Source organism: Limulus polyphemus, unplaced genomic scaffold (assembly GCF_000517525.1).
Source record: "Limulus polyphemus unplaced genomic scaffold, Limulus_polyphemus-2.1.2 Scaffold51, whole genome shotgun sequence".
Taxonomy (NCBI): domain Eukaryota; kingdom Metazoa; phylum Arthropoda; class Merostomata; order Xiphosura; family Limulidae; genus Limulus; species Limulus polyphemus.
This window is the reverse complement of record NW_013665661.1, coordinates 542,688-564,645: the sequence shown is the minus strand read 5'-3', so window position 1 is coordinate 564,645 and position 21,958 is coordinate 542,688. Positions and strand designations below refer to the sequence as shown.

The 21,958-nt window shown below is 34.0% G+C and overlaps 1 protein-coding gene across 3 annotated transcripts in view; it reads left to right on the top strand.

Moving 5' to 3' along the window:
- LOC111086756 overlaps positions 1-18,895 on the top strand; it is a 91,630-nt gene extending 72,735 nt beyond the window's left edge. For 2 of the 3 annotated variants that reach the window (XM_022390897.1, XM_022390902.1), the window contains exons 3-4: positions 14,940-15,105; positions 16,067-18,895. In XM_022390897.1, coding sequence (XP_022246605.1) covers positions 14,940-15,105; positions 16,067-17,320 — 1,420 coding nt within the window. In that variant the 3' untranslated portion in view covers positions 17,321-18,895. The remainder of the gene's footprint in view (positions 1-14,939; positions 15,106-16,066) is intronic. The other variant, XM_022390909.1, reaches the window with a different exon arrangement.
- Positions 18,896-21,958: the final 3,063 nt, after the last annotated feature.

Below are 21,958 nucleotides of genomic sequence, written 5' to 3'. Positions count from 1 at the left end.
CATCGTGTTTTCTGTATTTTGTTATTGTTTTTTGTGTGTGTGTGTTCCAATATAAAATCTGTACTTGAAGTTGCATACCATATTTTGAATCTTGATCTTTGAGGTTTTTTAAGTTTTTTTTTTTTTTTTTGCTGGTACATCAACCGATCATCGTGTTTTCTGTATTTTGTTATTGTTTTTTGTGTGTGTGTGTTCCAATATAAAATCTGTACTTGAAGTTGCATACCATATTTTGAATCTTGATCTTTGAGGTTTTTTAAGCGTTTTTTTTTTTTTTTTTTGCTGGTACATCAACCGATCATCGTGTTTTCTGTATTTTGTTATTGTTTTTTGTGTGTGTGTGTTCCAATATAAAATCTGTACTTGAAGTTGCATACCATATTTTGAATCTTGATCTTTGAGGTATTTTAAGCGTTTTTTTTTTTTTTTTTTTTCTGATACATCAACCGATCATCGTGTTTTCTGTATTTTGTTATTGTTTTTTTAATTTAGAAGTTATTCGCTCTATGACATCAGTAGGCACACTACCTACACCACGAAACTAAAAAACACCAGTTTTTGATTTGTTTTTCTTCTTTTTCTTATATAAAATTCGGATCCTCGTGGTCAATGGTAAACGCAACCAAGTACTTAGGCTTATGTCTACCACCAGGAAAACATGTTATCTGTTCGAGTTTTTCAGAGCCGTTCTAAGTGAATTATTTGGTCCTGCGTCTGGTGAAAGCCGCAAACGGAGTTGTCCTCACCGGTCTGGTGGACGCCGTAACGGTATACCATATGTACCACCAGGAAAACGCGCTGTCTGTTAGAATTTTCTACAGCTGTTCTAAATGAATTGTTTCGTCCTGCTTCTGGTAAAAGCCGCAAACGGAGTTGTCCTCACCGGTCTGGCGGCCGCATTAATGAGGTTTCAGACGTCTTCACCAGCAAGTCGGCTTGATGTATAATTATAGCTGCTAGTAGTTTAAACATAGGGAATGGCAGTGACAGACTTGTCATCCTTTATTCTAATACACACTTTTGTTTCTGTTTTATACATGTTGTTGCGCGTGCAGCCATTCGGTATCCTACAAATGAACTATTTTAGCACCATATACTGCGTTTCTCAATTTGTAGATAAGTTTCACTGTGACGATTTATTAAGCAGACTATTGGCCAGTTATGCTCAAATACGCTCGTAAAGAGTGTCCATTATGCCAAAAGTATGCACACGTAATGAAGATGATCACAGTGTCCGTTACGTTCGACGACGCTCACGGAGCACCCATTTTGCCCTAATGACCTTCACAGTTTATAATGTTCCATAAGGACGCAGACTTAGTGTCTAATATACCCTGATGAGGCCGCTCCATTGAGCCCCAAGGACTTCACCTATAGTGTTCATTACGTATGAAGACCTCATAGAGGGTGCTCATTATCCTTCGTGGACCTCAAATTGACTGCACATTATGCTCAAAGGACGTTTACTTACATCTGTGTAATCCCATCCTTCATATTTCAAAGCGAGAAGATAACATTGTTTGCTTACGGCCAGATTTAGTGTTTATGACGACAATGTTCCAGATCTGTTTGTTTTCATAGTATATTCGTCCTTATTACTTTAATGCAACTACAAGTGGTGAACGTTCAGAGTTTAATAATATACAATACGTGGATCTATTATCGTTTTAATTGAATGATTCTCTCATAACGATAATACACAAATAATCAATTTTAACTTCTTTATTGATTGAATGACTTAATTTTGAAATGGTTTATAAAACACTTTCTGCCAATGTACAATAAGAATAATTAATTACTTAGTATTAATACATAATTGTCTTCAAGTAGAAACTTTCAGTTTTGAAGCTGTTTAAGAGAGCGATAATGATACAATGGAGTATGAAGCACATAAATAAACAGATATGTTGCTATGATTATTCAACGTTGCTAGTTAATGTTTAAACGTGAGAAACATGCGTGAATACGTTTTACTTTGATCTTTCCTTGTATACCTTGTTCATTTATTTGAGTTAATCCGGTTTATAAATAAAAGTCACTTTGAAAATACATAGGAGGATGTAAACAAGCAGCTTTATTCTGCTCAAATCGCCAAGCTTTAAACCTGTACTAAATCGGACTAAAGATGTGAGTCGAAAACAAGTCCATCAGTTTATGTAATACCTGTAAAGCATGTGGATGATTCATAACTAACAACTTAGCATTCAGGCTTAAGAACATAAACAGTAGATACCAGCAAATGATATACATTGAGGCAAGCAAAGGTAAGACACTTATCAGATGACAAAAGGTCAAATATTTACGTCAGTGGGAGCGGCGAGATATGCTGGGTTCCTGTGGACTTGTTTGGTTTAGAATTTTCGCTAAAGCATATAAAAATTCCCAGATTTTAACTGTCAGACTAAAGGGAAGAAAGCTAGTCAGAAGTACCCATCACCAATTCCTCTACTGCTCTTGCCTGATCATATAATGGGAGCTGACCGTTACTCTTATAGCACACCAACACTCCCAAAGTACGTAAGGCGTTTACGTGGCAACGGGAAGTGAACCTTAATTACTCTGATTCAAATAACCGACATGCTAACCTTTGGAAACGCCCTACTCCGGTTTCTTTTGGCATCAGTAGTATCTGTGGGAATTTAAGAAAGTCTTTTGAGTGGGGTAGTCGAAGATAACTGAAAAGAGTATTAGAATACCTTGATATTGCTAACGGGAAAGAGCATCAGCGGTAAAGTACAAGGATTTTTTCTGGTAACAACAGTAATATGAAAGTTACAATTTGCCGACCATCAAAATAATTGTCTCTTTTACGATCACAGCATTTGGATGGCGATTGAGAAGAGCCATTGTTAATCCCAGCTAAACCTTCAGTATTGTCTGTTCTTCCAATAGCTAGTTCATTAAATATCAAATAGTATCATCGTTCGGCAGAACACACCACAGCTTGCAACTCGAGATAATTGTTGTTGGCCCTTATATCTTCTGGAAGGTCAACGGCAATGTAATTTCCGCCTTTTTCAGAGCCGTATTTTTTCTTCAACAGAGCTAAAAAAAATTCCAGTCGGCACAAATCCAGTAGTGGCCAGAAACTCTGCTCCAAATCCGCTAAGTGAGGCATGAGTAAAAACAGCAACATTAATTACTAGAGGGAGATACAGTGGGAACTTCGTCATTAAAGTAAGGAAGGAACTTAATCCAACAGTTTTAGTCCTATTTCAGGAATCTGTTTACACTATGTTTGTGATGTGAACGTTTGAAGTCTCTTAACCTTCTGGTAGACGTTCATTGTGAATGAGTGGCGATTGATGATATAACAGTATAACTAGGTGCAATGAGTATTATGATAAACTGTTTGATTTTACAACATGTAAATTAAATAAGTAAAAACTATATATACAATTATCAAAGGTGACTTCGTTTAACAATCCTTTTCCATGATAAGGAAACCTGAATATCATCTGTCTGATATTTGAAAGTCATGAGCTCCTTAACTTCTTAATGATGAGTTTTCATCACGAGATCAGTCAGATCACTTTCATTTATTGAAATAATGTACCAAGTTGAGATTACAGCTTAAATGTGAGGAGGACACACCGAATCTTCCTGAATAAGAGAAAAAACTGTAAGACGTTTCTGTTGTAGTTTAAGTTACAAATTTGTTTTGATTAAATTATAGTAATTAGTTTATAAAGTGAACGTAGATGATAGTTTTTTTTTTAGGATTAAGTAGTACATTATTGTTGAAACTCAATCATAAGTGCTATTTGGTCACTTTTCTTTATGACCACAGTCTACCGTAAACGAGATAGACTCTTGTTAAAAAAGAATGTTGCAATTTTACGCACAGTTTTAGAATTATCTCTACATTAAAGTTTCGTAACCGTATGCTCATAAGCAATCCAAGAATAATTTATGAAAGAAATCCCGAATAAACGTATTACAAAAGCTTACAGTATGCATAGCTTCCTAATGGACTATTCACAATATTTTGCAAAGTAAAATATAATTGGCTAATTTGTTGTTAATGAAACAACTTACTTACGTTTTGTTAGATCGTAAACTGAATGTATTAAATATAATTGGCTAATTCGTTGTTAATGAAACAACTTACTTACGTTTTGTTAGATCGTAAACTGAATGTATTAAAACAAATAACATTTTTGAAAGAAAACGTCTTCGTTGTATATTCATTATAGCGCCCTCAACGTTTGTTAAGAAACACTAACTACTTTATTTTCAAAATTACAGCTAAATCAACAATATGTGTACTGTACAACAATAGCTTGTTGTTTAGTCATAAAATTAAAGGAACTCCATCGCTGTTGACAAAAGAAATGTTTAATGCTTATACACAAAAAAGTACTATGATTTATTGTTAAATTGTATTATTTCAGTCTGGATTTTAAATATATTACTAGCTTAGCTAGAGAAAATTCAACACATTCGCAACAGCCTTTTGCTCTACTGACATAGATTGTAAATTGGTTTTTGAAAGTAGATAATTTATTGATATTACCAAAAGATATACGTTCCTTAAGTTAAATAATTAAATCAGTGTAAATGAAAATGTTTTTCAATTGTATATGTTCACAAATTAAAAGAGTGAATGTTACAAAATAATTAGGTTTACAAGTGTTAAGAACTTGGCTAGTATATTAAAATTCCTGTTGATCAAAATTTATTCTTAGAAAAAAAAAACGAATTTTCAGATGTTAAGAATTATTTATTTATCTCGGATACAATCAGTTATTAAGTATGAGATTTTGATTTGTGGAGGAATACATCCATCTATAATTAGTTTAATACCGAATCACATCATAAGAAATATAATGTTATATAAAGATAAATATGAAACAATTGTAAAAAGAATTATGACATGTTCTTACTGTGAGTTAATTAATAATATGTACATGTATATTATTAATATCGTTTTAGAAGATTGTTTTTATGTACAGATTTAAAAAAAAGGATGTTATCGCACTAAAATGCAGTGTTTAAAAATGTATACTTCCGATAGTTAAAAACAAGGGACTACATTAACCATTTATTATATAGTACACCGAAGATATTTAATGCTTTACCATTAACTTTAAGATATGAAAATAACATAATTAACTTTACGGTAATATACATGGAATTGTTAAGTGTAAACAAATATATCTATATTGTAAGTTAATTTTAGTTAAAATAAATCACTGTTTTACATTTCATCTGTCTAGATATACTTAATATGATATTATTAGCTTAAACTTCTTACGTTAATTATAATCTATTTATTACTATTTTCAGTAATAATTCAAAAAAGGGTGCATTGTATTGCATTGTATGTTGCATTTTATTAGTAAAATAGATAAGCTATAAAATCTACAGTGTGCAGTATTATTAACTGTGTGTGTTTTCACAATATTTTTTTACGAAAACATTCGAGTTTTGTGCAAGAATTTGTTGCAAAATGACTTTTACAATATGTGTCTTACGTTATAAGCTTAACAGAACACTGAAGTGAAATCCCTGCCACCTTTGACAAACGCAGCACAACTAGGCGCCGGAGGAACGCTTCGTATTTGATATTGTTTATTTATCTCTTACGTTAAAACTCTTATATGTACTAGATAGAGGAAGTGTTTTAACTTGTTCTTCGAAACTTCCAATAAAAATGTTTTGAAAACATTTTTTTGATATGGAAATCTGATGTTGAATTTATTACCTCTGCTTCAGTAAAGACATATAAACTCCAGTTGAAATGCAAAAGCACAATTTTAAGCACTGGTTATATGTAGTATATACTTCCAGTGTTTTCCAATTATATACGCATAGGACTGAAAAATATGGAAAATATTGCACATAGAAATGCACCATATCTTAGCTAAGCCTTTCGTATAGCGGATTAAATCGTCCAGAAGTTTCTTTTATGAAACTTTTATTGTATGTATGATTGGATTATGTTGATGTTTTCGTAATAAATAAAATACTTGAAAAAAAAAAGATAAGTTTCGTTGCTGTTTATTTTACAATTCTAAAATACAGCAATTTGTATAGTTCCAATTGCGATAAGAAGTAGTCATGTTTGGTAGATAAATATCGGAAAGTTGTGCCTGTCCATTAACTAACTTTTTCATCGGTTATTCTGAATTTTCGTAAAACTGTAAAATTTTTACTTTTCTTTAAGTGATCCTCAGTGATATACTGAATACGTTATCATACACTGATTATTGTTGTTTATTACTGTTTAAGTATTGTCGTTGATGGTGATAATTATGGAATACTAATTTTTTAATAACTTAAAAAAGAACGTACATCTTAGTCTTCTTAACTGTGCTTTATTAAATAAATATTTTGTTTTAACTGGTCATTTACTCCTGTGGCGCCATCTGGTGGTGAGTAAAACAACGATGTATTTACTTAAGTAATGGTTATGTGGTGGTCGGTTTATTCTGCCACTAAAAGCTTTAGTTTAGGGCATTGAGTGTAGAACCACATTCCTGTCCAGTAACAAATTGTGTAGCATTCCATCAAATAAACTGTTATATATGCATATGGGTTTGGTGTTTAAAGAGCACTGTAAATGGAGTCTCCCATTAGTCCAATACGTTGTCATTTTTTTTTATAATAATACAGTCTCTGCTCGCGGCTTTCACTGTGTTTATAAAGTTACACACAGCATGTCGTTTATCGAGAATGTTAGTCATAAAAACATAGCAATTGCTATACTATTCAAGTTTGGTTTGTTATGGCGATTTTGGAATGTTAATAAGCATGCATTGAGGGTTTATATAACAAGGAAGTGCAATGTGTTGTCTAACATTATTATTGTCTTTATGTTGACCTGTAGCGAAGGGACACTTGCACTGATGATTTTTGTTTTTGAAATTTCATAACATTGTTTTTTTCACTGAATGGCATTATTAATTGTTATAGATTATTGTGCTTCGGTTTCTTAATATTTGATATAAAGTAGCTATGATATTAATTTTACAAGCTGGAGAATGGTGCATGGTTTGGGGAATTGATATATTAATTATAAAAGTACGTTGTTTGAGCCATAAAGTCCTTGTACTGTGCTAAAAACATTAAATGCTTGAATTTATTTAGTTCTTATTTGTCGTTTTGCGTTTATTCCCCTTTGACACGCCAAAAATTTATAGTTATATCATTAAAACCTCGTAATAATGCTTGCCATTAAATATAAATTATTCATTTTAAGTGGTTACAAACAAGGTCGTATGTAATGTAGTTTTAGAAAGAACAAACTGGACAGTTAAAACTGGCCACCTCCAACTAGAGGAAAAAAACAAGGTTGGCACGTCTAGTCACGTCTGGATTCAGTATTCTCCTGAACAAAGTCAGCAAAGTACACCCATCTTAAAGTTTTATATCTTAGATAACACTTAATGTGATAAATAGTAGATTTTGAGGGACATTTATGGTTGACCTCCCCCTTTTATTCAAAACTTTGGGCCACGTTTTTGAGTAAGCGTGTCGTAACAAAAACTGGACAGATGAGAACAAAATCCGCGAAGATTGATAGTACCCCCGGAGCTACGCAGCTAGTAGTTGATTCAAATACTTAGCATAACTTTCTTTAGGTTCTGTACAAAATTGAGAACTCGTTTGTGAGTGGGTAACGAGCATAATTATCTTTAAGTTCTGTATGAAATTGAGAACTCATTTGTGAGGGCTAACAAATTACACCACGCATTACAGAGTGACAGAAATAGGTATGCTGGTGCACTGGTTGCAGTGAGGTATTGTTTTGTCTCGTGAGTACCAATCTCTATTTGGTTTACTTGCAGCAATTTTGTGTTTAAAATAAACTGTAGATATAGATTTTAAAACATGAAACATTTCAAGTAAAGTATCTGCTCATTTCAAATACTCGCAGGTTGGCTAATAAGGGAGCAGCATTTAATCTCATTTTGGTGACAGTGAATCTGTAGTTTATAAAAATATCTTGTATCATCTGCTATCCTATGTTGATTATTGCTGTGAAACAAGAAATCGGTAAAACATATTCACAGAGAATCTATGGACAAAACGGACAATAACATGTACACAGGAGCGGCAACAAGAAATGTGTTAGTAAGACAGAACAACATGTAGATTTTGGGAACAAAAAAGGAAAGGTAGTTATTAGAGCTCCTTCGTCTTATTGGTAACTGGTTCTCGTGTGTAATAGACAATAAATCGTAGCGCCAATGAAAAATGGACTACCATTTAACAAGTTCGTCTTTTCCCAAAGCAAAGGAGTGTTTAAAGTTAGCTGCTGCAGCCTGTATAGTTTGTACATGTTGTGATCCTGTTTCGCCCAGAAATATGTGTAAAATTTATACACTATAGCTTCAGTACAAAATTACCTAAACTGATACTACAAACGGCATAGAATATCTTATTTTAAAGTTACTTATAACAAAGTACATCGCAACACCATGAGAACGAAATTCTTAACGACTGGTTTTTTGTACTCAAATGACAACACTTGACATTTAAAATGATAAACGACAGAGACAACTAGTTAGAGCGCCAAGAAATGTCATACTTTAATATTTAAGATCAATAATAATGGATAAACTCTGTAGTCTCCTATACTCAGACTATGTTATGAAGGTATAAATCTGAAATCAATATTTTCGATTATTACTTTATTTCCCATGCACTCTATCACTTTCGTTTCGAAGGGCCTAATCAAGGAACAAACGAATGAGGTGTTTTACGCAAGAGAAGAGCATCTTATTGTGACACTAGTAATTTTTCAATAGGGCCGATTGGGCTTTTGCGTGTCGGCAGTGCTTAACGTCACAGTTGAAGGGAAAACGCGCGCGTGTGAAAGTCCATTAATCTATTGTTGTGCTCGACTGTTGGTGTCTCTAAGGCCTACGTTTGACTTAGTCACACGACAGACATGCACAGTGCTGCAATGCCTAGATTTGGTAGTAAAAAGAAGGGGTAGTAACATTGAATTTCATGACTTGAAAGGTTGGTGGTTATGTGAAGAAACTATTAGACAGAAATACGGAAGAAATGAATAATAGGCCTAAGTTCAAGTTTAAATAGTGAAAACAAATACACGCACGAATAAATCCACCAATAGAGGATATTAATACAGATCAATAGGAGGATACGTAGCATTAAGAAAGTATGCAAAGAATTAACAAACATGAGCCTAATATTGGCCATGTTCACGAATACCTGAGTGAAAGGTATACTTTTATACGTATTTGTGTTTTTGTGTATAGTGATATATCTATTCGATCATGTTACAAACAACCTTAAGTTCGTGTACATTCTGGGGTAATTTAGCATGAAAGGTGCAATGACGTTATTCCAATGCTTTTATCACTTGTTTTATCGGCATTTCTGTAATAATTAACATATCGTAAAAGCGTTAATAAAGACGGTTGTCCGATTTATTGAGGTTTTTTCCTAATTGTTCAAAGAGTTGTATGTATCCTTTAACTAGCATGAATTTAAGTTTCTGCTAGTTCAAGAACCGAAAAGTCTACCTAGATTGAAAGATCAGCACGTGGTTTTTTCAGAGCTTAGAGAATCTCTGAGTTGAGTATACTGACCAAGTTTCTGCTAGTTCAAGAACCGAAAAGTCTACCTAGATTGAAAGATCAGCACGTGGTTTTTTCAGAGCTTAGAGAATCTCTGAGTTGAGTATACTGACCGGTCAGTATACTCAACTCAGAGATACTTTCTAAAAGTTAAATCCTTAAGAAAACCATTTTTCAAACTAGGAAAACTTTTCAATACTTACTCGAGTGAGAACCTTTATCACTTGAAGTTCTAAAAACACGTTTTTCATTAAGCCTCAGAAAAATGATCACCTTAAAACTCTAAACACTCATCAAGAAAACCTAATAATTGATACCCTAACAATTAATTGTCGGTTTTAGTGCTATAATTTTTGTTATGTCTTTCAGTAACTCACCCACTCTTTATTTTTCCATGAAATAATACACTGTATTTTTGGGTCACACTCATAGTGATGACGCACTCCACCCTCTTACAGAAAATTCACCAATGAGGATCGACAGCAAATGAGCTTTATTGCTATTTTATTTCCATTAGCACTATATATGCGTTATGTACAAAAAAAGGCATCACATTCCTGAACGTAATGAATATTACAATACCCCGGGCATTGATATCTGACATAGTTGAAAAACATCCTATGCTAAGGTAAGTAGCATGACTTTTATATGCTTAAAAATCGTGTTACTAGTCTATAAAGAAGCAATCAGCCATTTCTTTAAGGTTCTGTTACCTTGATGAAGCAATATTGTATTGTTTCTACATAAGATAGATTAAACCCAAATATTTTACAGAATTACAAAACTTCTAGGAGTATTTCATTTTACTTTTTAAGCCTTTTTTTCACGTGTTCTTTGATAACGGTGGTGGACACTAAACATGTGAAAGTGTTCCACAAATTTACTGATGAAGAGAGATTAGGGAAGAAGAAAGATTTGTTATATTACTTGTAATTTCGTCTTCCTTTATTGAAGGTTTGGTACGTGTGAGTATGCTATAAAATCATATAAAACAAAATTTGCACATTAAGTAGAAGGTCATTATTTTGGGGGTCTTTTCCCTTTAATACTTTAAAACATCGAAGATGGATTTATTTTTTGGTATATAGATGATATAGACTTTGACCAATTTAAGATCTTACAATGAAAGGTACTCTAAGTTCAAGATGCATCAAACTATATAGATAATAGTTAAAATAATAAATTATATATATAACTAAGGCAATCCTATATAAGAAACTGACTAGAAATAATTAAGTGATAAGTTATTACGCAATAGAACTAACACTTACAGTGGGGTAACCTGGCTGTCAATTTTTTTGGGGGGAAGAGGGAGATATAACTCAAATAATATCTCACATGTTCAATCAGCTCAGCCCCCCAGTGGCACAGCGGTATGTTTGCGAACTTACAACGCTAGAATCCGGGATTCGATACCCATTGTGTAGCTTTGTGTTTAACTTAAAACAAATCAAATCAGTCAGCTCAGTGGATTTAGGTTATTCCTAAATCAATATACTAATCCAACAATTAAAATTTTTCTTCATAAGTGTAACAAGCTGAGGTACCCGTTCTTTGTCAGGGTTATGAACTTAAAACAAAATGTGAAGGGTGTGCTTTGATAAATAATGCAAAAATCCTAACTTTCACACAATGTATTTATAACATAAGATATTACTACAGTATTCATTATTACCTCACCAAAAGTTTTGTATAAGTTTTAAGAACTCACTATGTATGTACTTAAAACATGGTATACACTGTGTGATGGTCAGAGTGACTCAGTAGGAAGAAGTAGTAGCGGTAGGGGTGCTTTCTGTTACGCGATTTTAACACCCACCTCTGAATGTCCTTCCACACTGTTTCACGTTATTAATTAATTGACGGTCATTAGCCGCAGAAGTATCTTATGGGATGAAATTGTAAGGTCACGGGTTAAAGTAGGAAGTGGGTATAACTCAAGAAACGGCTCTTCATATCAGTGTTATGGTGGCTATGGTCGTATCAACTTCATCTAGGTTTATGCATTACTGCAATAGCAGCGACCATTTTTTCATTGCATTCTTCCATAGAGAGTGCTAGAGCACTCTCTGAGATATGTAAGACGTTTGTGTGCTCTTCCCCACACTGTATGAATGCTGTGTTATAGAAAATTTAATGTGTGTGTGTATGTTTTCTTATAGTAAAGCCACATCGAGTAATTTGCTGTGTCCACCGAGGGGAATCGAACCCCTGATTTTAGTGTTGTAACCCCGAATACTTACCGTTGTCCCACCAGAGGACGGAAAACTTAATAAAGTTTTCTGTTTGGGGTAAGAACGTGGCGCTGCATATGAATGTAGTTAACGTTAACTTACGTCAAAGATAATAAACGCTCAATAACAGCAATAATAGGTGAATGAGGGGGGGTTGTAAATCCTCCATTAACATGCCACTTCTTCCAGACTATTATTCCACAAAGTTTGGTTGAGATTGGCCAAGTGACTTAGGAGTAGTTAGATAATGGACAAACAGACAGACACACATGTGTTATGTATGTAGATAAGAGTTAATGAAATTAACTACAAAGGAAAAGGGAAATAGATGAGCATATAAACAGCTTTCATTCTGTTTATACATCATTAATATTTCCCAATTATAAATTATCGTAAATCAAGACTTTCATCTCTCAAGATCGAATGCTGCACCTCTCTCATGCCAAACGTGCACTTTATCATTGCATTTAAAAGCATGACCTCATAGATATTTACAGTAAGACTTAAAAAAGAAGTCAAAACTGTAACGAATTTGTTGTTATATATTTATTTTAATGTTAACGTTTGTTTGGAATGAATTTATATTTAAAAACATACATAGCTTATAGTATTAGATATGTATTGCGAAACTCCCGCCTATTCTCCAAAGTTGTAGAAGATTCTCGAGAATAAGAATCAAAAGTATATGTGCGTACGTAAACGCTTTAATTTGCATTGTTGCGTAATCTGAATTTTCTAGAAAATCTTCCCACGCCTATAAATATAACCAACGCGACGCGCCAAGATGAGAGTGTCTATTAGTAGTTCGCTATAATCAGTGTGCTATAAACTTCGAAAGCTATAACTGTGATTTTTATAACGCTTATCAATCGGAAAACTTGAGATATTTGACCAGGAATATTTATAAATTTCGAACATTACAAATCGTTTGACTTCAGTGGATTCTCATTGGACATTAATATTTTTTACGAAAACATTACCTAACTTCAACAGTGGAAAACCTAGCATGTGTGGTCAAGGACAAAGCTAGCTAGCTTCTCGGCGAATCATACTTACATCAACTCGTAATTAATTCGCTCATCGTAAACCTTCAATAAGATATCATGGGAGTTCCAAACTAGAAAGAATATTTTATGTTGTTTGTAAGTTTGTGAAACTTGTTTATAAATCTTTGTTTGTAATAACTATTTGTAATAATTGTTACTGTAAATTGTTTTGTTGTGCGTATATTAAAACGTATTTGTGTTAAAAACGAAGACGGTGTATATCAATCTTGTTGGCAAATATCGTAAATTGACTAATATGTCGACATATATTTAACTACTAAATCCAAAGTACAATTTAACTACTAAATTTAAACTATCATTTAACTCAACTTCGGTCTATTCGAAATTCTAATACGTAACAAAATTCTTCAAACTACCTGGCTATCACAATGTCAAGATTTTGTAATAGTAAAAGTACAAACACCAGATTCTGAGTACCCCAACTTTCTTTTGTTTGTTGTGTAGTTCACTTAAAGTATAAGGGGACAAACCAATCGTTATTAAAAACTCTGTTTTTTGGCCAGAATATGCTTATCCAGATGCTTAAATACACATTGTATAGCCCTCGTTGACTCCAGTATAATTTTAGGCTATAAAAACAGTATGGAGTTATAGTTGCTTCATTTTGTATCTTCAGCATTAAGTTTTTATTCCATGCAAATATAATATAAAAAATAAAATTTTATAAAGACAAGTAGGGATCGATATATATACGTAACCTAGCTAGCTATAGTAATATAGAAAGTTTTAATGCTACAAAAATGATTGAAACAAGAAAGACAAAATTACAAACAATTTTTATCCCTACTTTGGCAAATCATTGTAACTATTTTAGTCTGAGCTAAAGTAGGGATAAAATATTTTATTATACATGTTTGTTTCTTTTTTATTAGCTATATTTTTTGCGCCAGTATTCCCCGATTCAATTTTATTACTCATTGGGATCTCTGTCAACCTACCCTCAAATTTAATTATATGCCTAAAGAAGTGCATCGTCCGTTTGATACACACATACACACACTAGTATCCATTTCGGTACAAGGCAAGAATCATTGGGACCCCAGACAGAAGAGTTCTATAAAAGAATTAGAGCGATAAGTTTCGTCATTTTTTCTGTTCGCTTGTCTGGAAAAGTCACTTACTTACTTAAATGAAAATTCGTTAAAATAATTAAATTTTTATTCACTCCATAAACACGTGTATGGTGATTTAGGCGGCTATATTTGCTTTAGTTTTGCTCAGCCAGTACTGTGAAATGGCTATTGTTAATATTCAAAGATTTTAAAGGTGGCTTTAAACGGGCGATTTTTATGGCCGCCATTTTGTTTCATCACGATCCCTACTATTAAGTACTACTGGACTTAATGATATGGCCTTATGTTTTGCACAAATAACTTCTAAGTTACTATTTGTCATATAGCAGTTTGAAATTAAACACAAAAAGAAAAAACAACAACAAGCTTTCCTAATTACCCATCAGGCATCAGGCGTTACTTTCTTTAGTTTGTAAAAACCTGAGAATCACGCATCGGCGTTTTAATGAATTAATGTACGTGTGGTTGCACTTTCATCCTCTACGAGGCGCCATTGTGTCTTTCATGTAATGATCACAGTCACGATGGAAGCTTGTAGTTTTGGCTTGATAAATTGTACATGTCAAACGAAAACTTCCTCTCATCGTTCAGTATGCAGAGTTCATCGACTAACATGTAATGTGAAGGCATGTGCTCCACTATGATGGGGTTTTTTCTTCTGTTTATATCGTGTATTCCGATTTGATGCGTGCAATACGTTTATACATTTTTACGTACGTTTTCTTGATGCACAGATCTATATTTCATTCCAAACTAGCTGTTCTTAATTATTCGATAAATGAATGTCAAAAGACAGAGAAATAAAGTATATAATATGTATGGAAACTAATAGACATTTGTCCCTCATATTATAACACAGAACATTATAATTCCTCAAGATTCGCTGGTATTTAATTTTACTTTATTCTAATAATTACAAATAAATATTGTTTTAATTTCCCTGTATAATCTGCTTTTTGGAAAAATGTGAAAATTACAATCACAGCTTGTTTTTATATACATTTTATGTAGGCATAAGCGGAAAGTCCAGAACTTTCTACCTTGTAAGAGTGAACACCAACCTTCGTGTGATATTCCCAGTTCTAATGGAGTGACTTATGATGACGTACTAATCAGTCATCATCCTACTCGGATACCTACAGTTGGACCGAACAGCCAAAATCTCACTCCCATCGAAGTAAGTTGTATTCCTAATAATGTTTAAATAAATTTGTACCACAAACACAAACTCTCGTATTGTTAGATTGTTACATAGATGTTGTACAATAATCTGTTGTTGTTTTTTTGTTTTTTGTGGTATGATTAACTCAAATCTCTTTTGGATATACTAATTAGAAAATCTATAGGATACTGGAAGGTTGTTGTAATTGTATATTTACCAGTACTGATCATTCATCTTAATATTGCCTTTAAAACACTTTAATGCTTAGTTGTGTAATACTTAAGCTTGTGTTGAAAAACCAAAGGACCAATATCAGCAACACTTCTTCCTGAGTTGTTTACTAAGTGAATTACACAGCAGAGGAAAATCTGTTCGTTTCAGCAAAAACTATTGTGACAGTTTTTACATGGAAATCTTAATCTAAACTCATCTTATCATTTGTAAGAATCTTTGATTATGATCACAGTAAATTATTGTTTTTAACGAATAAAAGTGAGTGAATCGAATGATTTTTTAGCCTTCATATATTACAAGAATGAGAAAATAGGGTATTTCTCTTTTCTTATAAAGATATGTAAACCACACACACACACACACACACACACTATCGTATTAAACTAATCGAGTGAAGAATATTCCACCAAGACTGCATCCAATATAAAATTTACTTTTAATCTTAGATCAAAAGTAACTTTTTTGTTGTGATAATTAAAATATTTTAATCTGTTTGAGATTTTCCCATATATTCGTTTTATTTCTTCTAGTAATTGAAAATTTCTTGTGAACTTTTAATAAAAAGATATATTGTTAAATAATCGATCACGATTTTTTTTGTCCACTACTGTTTACTTTTTTTTTTAACTGAAAGGAAGTGCAGGTTGTCAGGTTTTCTGTTTTATTGTTTATCTATTTTTTATTCTATATAATTTTGTAGTGTCATGACTTTATTAACATTGTTTTAATTGTTTTTCATTAGCAGTTTTTGGATGTCAAATATGGCGGCTATGGACCATCTCAGTTTTCCCACGCCAATTTTGCTTTCTCGGGTAAACAAATGGGAAGTATGATTTACAACAAAAGCAAAGAAAACTTTAATCCTATATATGAGGAGGTTTCTGGGGGATCAGACGGGAAGGTAGAACATCGCAGTGGAGACTCAGATATTGAAGATAGCGAAACAGAAGCTCGAATAATTGGAAGTGAAGACGAATTCGCAGAAGACGAATTAAGTCTCGCAGAGTTCCCCACAGAAGCATCTCAAGTCGGTTCATGTACCATTAATCTTCAGGGTTCCACTGAAGGAAACTTGTGTTCTAATGTGGCTTCCGGATCTAGTGAAGGCGCGTTTGCTGACCACTCTGACTCTCGAGAACTACGTGGACGCTTCCGTGGTGATAAGGGTGGATGTACAGCTCGAAAAAATGGTGGCCACTCTTTGGAACACAATCGAAATGTACATGTTAGTGAAGGAGTTCATGCCAAACATCAATATTATTTGGATAAAATCACGAATGGTACTGATCAAGATCCCAGTTTACAAGGAAGGGTTAATGACCCATTTCCACAGTACAGTATGAAACCCGAAAACCACCGAAACAAATCCGGTTTATTACTTAATACTAAGATAATCGCACGTGATTCAGGAAATCTTCGAAGTGGTAACAAAGAAATGCGCTCTGGTCATCCTACAGATAAACGATCCCAGAAACGTTCCACGGAATCCCTTGCTCCTCTTCCTAATCCTTTCACCCAGCATCAGGATCAGACACCGGCAGTATATAGTCCAACTCCAGGGTCAAAGTCTGGACGGCTGCCAGGTGCTGTCCTTTCTGAACTCAATCAAAGAATTGGTGGTTCTGGTAAAAGAACAGGAGTACATTCTGCGAATCAGTCTCGTAATAGCCCCATACTTAACAGCCAGCGGTCTATGGCTCCTGTAGAATTAGGAACATTTCGACCAACGTCAGGGGCCAAGCCCTTGCCCAATCCCATGAAGGACAACATATACGCATCAATAAATGAGGATCAATCTTACACTAATGAAGGCAGCTGCCAATACACTAGTCGAAGCCCTGGAAATACCCGACACAACATTAACAGATGGGGAGTGCCAAAGGACTGGAATAAAGCCTTAATCAGCCAACACATTCCACCTGCTCACAGTACCGAGGAACAAGAATCATACGGTGATATTAGACCTGCAAACGATTCCACAATAATAGGAACGTGATTACTTAAACATTTTGATTCGTTATTGAAATTTTATTCCACGTCATTTTTATCACGCCAGGCAATGCGGTAAAGATCACAGTACTTGCTGCAGGGCAACAGCTTCTTCTGATTTGCGGAGTTCAGTTCTGGCTGCTTATTTCCTTTTCTTTTCAGCCAAATGTGCTCATTTGTCAAAGTTTCAGATGTCATTCTTCAAGTTGCCCCAAATTTGTTAAATTCTTATTACGGAAATGAAATTTACTGACTGCTCACGGTAAATATTTAAGCTCTTCAAAAATATCAACATTTCTACTCGTGTGTAATGTTTGTAAATAATTTAAATGTTAAACCAAAAGAACATTTGCTTTGAACTAGACTCAAGTCTAGACGTAGCTTCTGCTTAGGTAACAAGTAAGATGTGTATTCTCTGTATAGTCAATACTGTGATATGTTCGTGTAAGCGGTATCTCAGATCTTGCAGGATCTATTGGCTTTATGTGGCTCGTTCGCCACCCTTGTATATAAATTTATGTATATCAAATGTAACTCTGTTTTGGGGAAAAGCCAAGGAATATATATATATATTTTTTTTTTAGTTGAAACAAGTACGTCCATTTCAATGCTATATAATATTCAGTTTCTATAGCTTGCCAATATACACGTGTATGTACGTTCTCTTTTCTAACGGTACAAATAGTTCTACTGCGATCTGGATAATTAATTTCTTTAATATAATGTAGATTGGATACGATATAAATTATGTTGTTTTGATTTTTCTAAAAATATCCGAAATGTGGAGTTATTAGATAATAATAATTTCGAGGATTAGTTATATAAAAATGAAGAAGAATATGTTGGATAATTATGATGCATCCTGTAGTCTTGTCCCTGATAATCGACAAAAACTTAGTCCCAATCGGATAACAAAGCGTGCACAATCAATTTTCTGCATGTAGAATGCCTGAGGTAGGCTTTTAATTGATTGTCCAAATTCAGTACGGTGAAAATCCTGCCATCTGCTATACAAGAACTAGAACTGTATTGTTAGGAACATATGTGCATCAACAAAATTGATTTATTTGAAATTCTTACATAAAAAACATGAAGACCAAAAAAAGAAATAACAGCATAACTTCTCAGGGGTGTACGTTATTAGATATGATTAAAAGTTCTTGCTTTATTATCGGGATGGTTTTTAGTTTTCAGAAGGGAAAAAACAACACAAGTAATGTGGATAATTTGTATACGTAAGCAAAACACTTAAATGTCGATAATATAGATCATACTTGGGCCATAGTTGAAACTTGAAAGTGCGAAATTATAATTTATATATCAAATGTTTCGTTAGGTTGTTATTATTTTTAAATATATATATTTTGCTGCGCATATTAAGAATCAAACAGTCTTCAAAATGTTTTTTTCCAACATTAGACAAACCAATTCTGGGAGTAGCGACATCTATAAAGTGAATTTAATAAATGATAATAAAAGCCTACAAAAAGTGTATAATGAGGAATTCATGAATAATAACGAGTTAGTATTGATGTTTGAAATAAACCGTAAAATGCTAATACTTTTGTATTTATGTAGTTTCTGTTTATGTGGTAAAAAGTACGCTCGAAGCGTTTTTCATTGGTAAACACTTAATACTTTCTGTTTTGCAAAGATAAAATTATCAACGACATATTCTAGCTGTGGTTCTTCCTCCTTGACAAGTAAAGTTAGCGTAGTGAAAACAATTAAAACTTGGTCACATAATCGTAGTTAATCATAATATCAAAATAACAAGAGAATTGAGAAAAAACAAGACAATTGTACTTTTCACAAATACATCATTTATTGCGACCGTGGTTTCGCCAGTAAAGGCATCATCAGGTACAACTGGCGAAACCACGGTCGTAATAAATGATGTATTTGTGAAATGCATAATTATCTTGTTTTCCTCAATTCTGTAATTATGGAGTTTCACCAAGTACCGCTGGTTTCAATTATCAATTATATCAAATAAACAAGTTTTCTCTGCGGTGACGAAAATATTATTTTTAATGTCAAGTTTATCAGCAGCGTTGCTCCTTCTCAATAATTTAATTAACCTTGAAATTAAGCTTAATTATATAATCCGTTTAAATTTCCGAATTTGATTTTGAAAATTAAGTCAGATGAGGTCAATAAATAATTAGGAACAACACTACTTATCAAGTCTTTGAGACGAACTTACGGACTTCAGAAATTGAAAGAAAGGTTTAAACCGAATCATTTGATATTATGCTTACTAAAAAAGTCCAATTGCAACTACAACTTGAAAGGTTTGTATGTGAAGAGATTGTATACGTTATATTAAAACGATTTTGGAGGTTCATCACGTTGTTATATTACATGTCGCTCCATCCGGCCATTCTCTACCTGACCACCATACATCTTGACAATAATCCTGCAGCGTAACTTTCATTGCAAAAGGCTCTGTCATAAGGCTGTTATGTTCAAAACACACCACTTCTCCTTGTATGTGTCACAATACATCTAGTGTAAGAAAAACCGACGGTTTGTCAGTGCTTGTTTCATTAGTCCGATCGCACAGAAATCCATAGACGATGTGTCCTGCTACATGACCAGAATGGAATATCTTCGTATGAAATAGTATTAATACCCGTTTCATTCTGGGCCTGGCATAGCCATGTGGTTGGGGCGCTCGACTCGCAATCTGTGGGTCGTGAGTTCGACATCCGTCACCGAACATGCTCGCTTATTCAGCCATAGGGACGTTTTAATATGACGGTCAATTCCACTACGCGATGATAAAGAAGTATCCCAAGAGTAGCTGCCTTTCCTCTATTCTGTTACTCCGTCCACATTCCCCAAACAAAAGTAGTCTAGTAGGATCTAAGTGTGGATTGTTTGTTTGTTGAATTTCAATTATTTGTATTTGGTTAAATAGGCCATAATGTGTCTTACTACGGCTGAGGTACGATTTCTTGCAGGTCTCTATCTAGACGGCCCCAGTTTTCCATGCTACTTTGTTTTCCAATGCCATTAATTACAAATGATATACCCGTCTTAAAAAATTCTAAACCCCCGATCTGAACACATTTTTATTATCTGAGTGTATGAATATCTTGCGTCGAAAAGGGCTGTTATATTTGTTTGTTTGTTTTGAATTTCGCGCAAAGCTACACGAGGACTATCTGCGCTAGCCGTCCCTAATTTAGCAGTGTAAGAATAGAGGGAAGGCAGCTATTCATCACCACCCACCGCCAACTCTTGGGCTACTCTTTTACCAACGAATAGTGGGATTGACCGTCATATTATAACGTCCCCAAGGCTGAAAGGGCGAGCATGTTTGGTGTGACGGGGATTCGAACCCACGACCCTCAGATTGCGAGTCAAGCGCCATAACCACTGGCCACGCCATGCCCGTTATTACAGAGCCTGAAATAATACTGAGTAGTTTTAAAATAAACAACTCGTTGCACTTTAATACTGAAAGGCTTTTTTTTTTCTCAACCACACACGAGTGATTGACTAAATCGTGTCTCGCTTCTCTTAAAGTAACGTTTTTGGTTAAGTAATCCTGATCAACAGCATGAAAAGCATAGACGTTTTTGGTTAAGTAATTCTGACCAACAGCATGAAAAGCATAGACGTTTTTGGTTAAGTAATTCTGGCCAACAGCATGAAAAGCATAGACGTCTTTGGTTAAGTAATTCTGACCAACAGCATGAAAAGCATAGACGTTTTTGGTTAAGTAATCCTGATCAACAGCATGAAAAGCATAGACGTTTTTGGTTAAGTAATTCTGACCAACAGCATGAAAAGCATAGACGTTTTTGGTTAAGTAATTCTGACCAACAGCATGAAAAGCATAGACGTTTTTGGTTAAATAATTCCGATAAACAGCATGAAAACCATAATTTCTAAAACGTGAATAAGATAAAACTTACCTGTTTAATAGTCGCATATAAGAGTATTTCATTAAATATGAAACAAGTTTGGTATATTTAATTACGTTCTGAAGGTCTGTATGATTTTAATTATATTCCAGTCCCTAGTAATAAGCCTCCATTAGCTAAGTCCACAAGGATTTAGATTTATATCTTAACTAATTTTATAAATACTCGGCGAAAGACGTTCCAAGAGCTATCTTAGTAACCAGTGACTTGGACTTATGCATTAAAGACCTTATCTGAATTCCTAGATAATCTTATGCCCCAAAGTGCTATCTAAGTCCAAAGTGGCTTATATTTATTGCCTCTAAAAGCATTTGAGACTCCAGTGACCTAGTTTCAAACAACTGAATCCCGAGAAACGTAGACATGTGACTAAAAAAGTTAAATTCCTAATGACTTAGAATTTTTCTTCCAAGTGACTGGAACTATTTTAGTTCCAGTGACTTAGATCTATGCCGCAAAGAGCTACCTGAACCCATAGTGACTGGAAGTATTTTAGTTCCAGTGACTTAGATCTATGCCGCAAAGAGCTACCTGAACCCATAGTAACTGGAACTATTTTAGTTCCAGTGACTTAGATCTATGCCGCAAAGAGCTACCTGAACCCATAGTGACTGGAACTATTTTAGTTCCAGTGACTTAGATCTATGCCGCAAAGAGCTACCTGAACCCATAGTGACTGGAACTATTTTAGTTCCAGTGACTTAGATCTA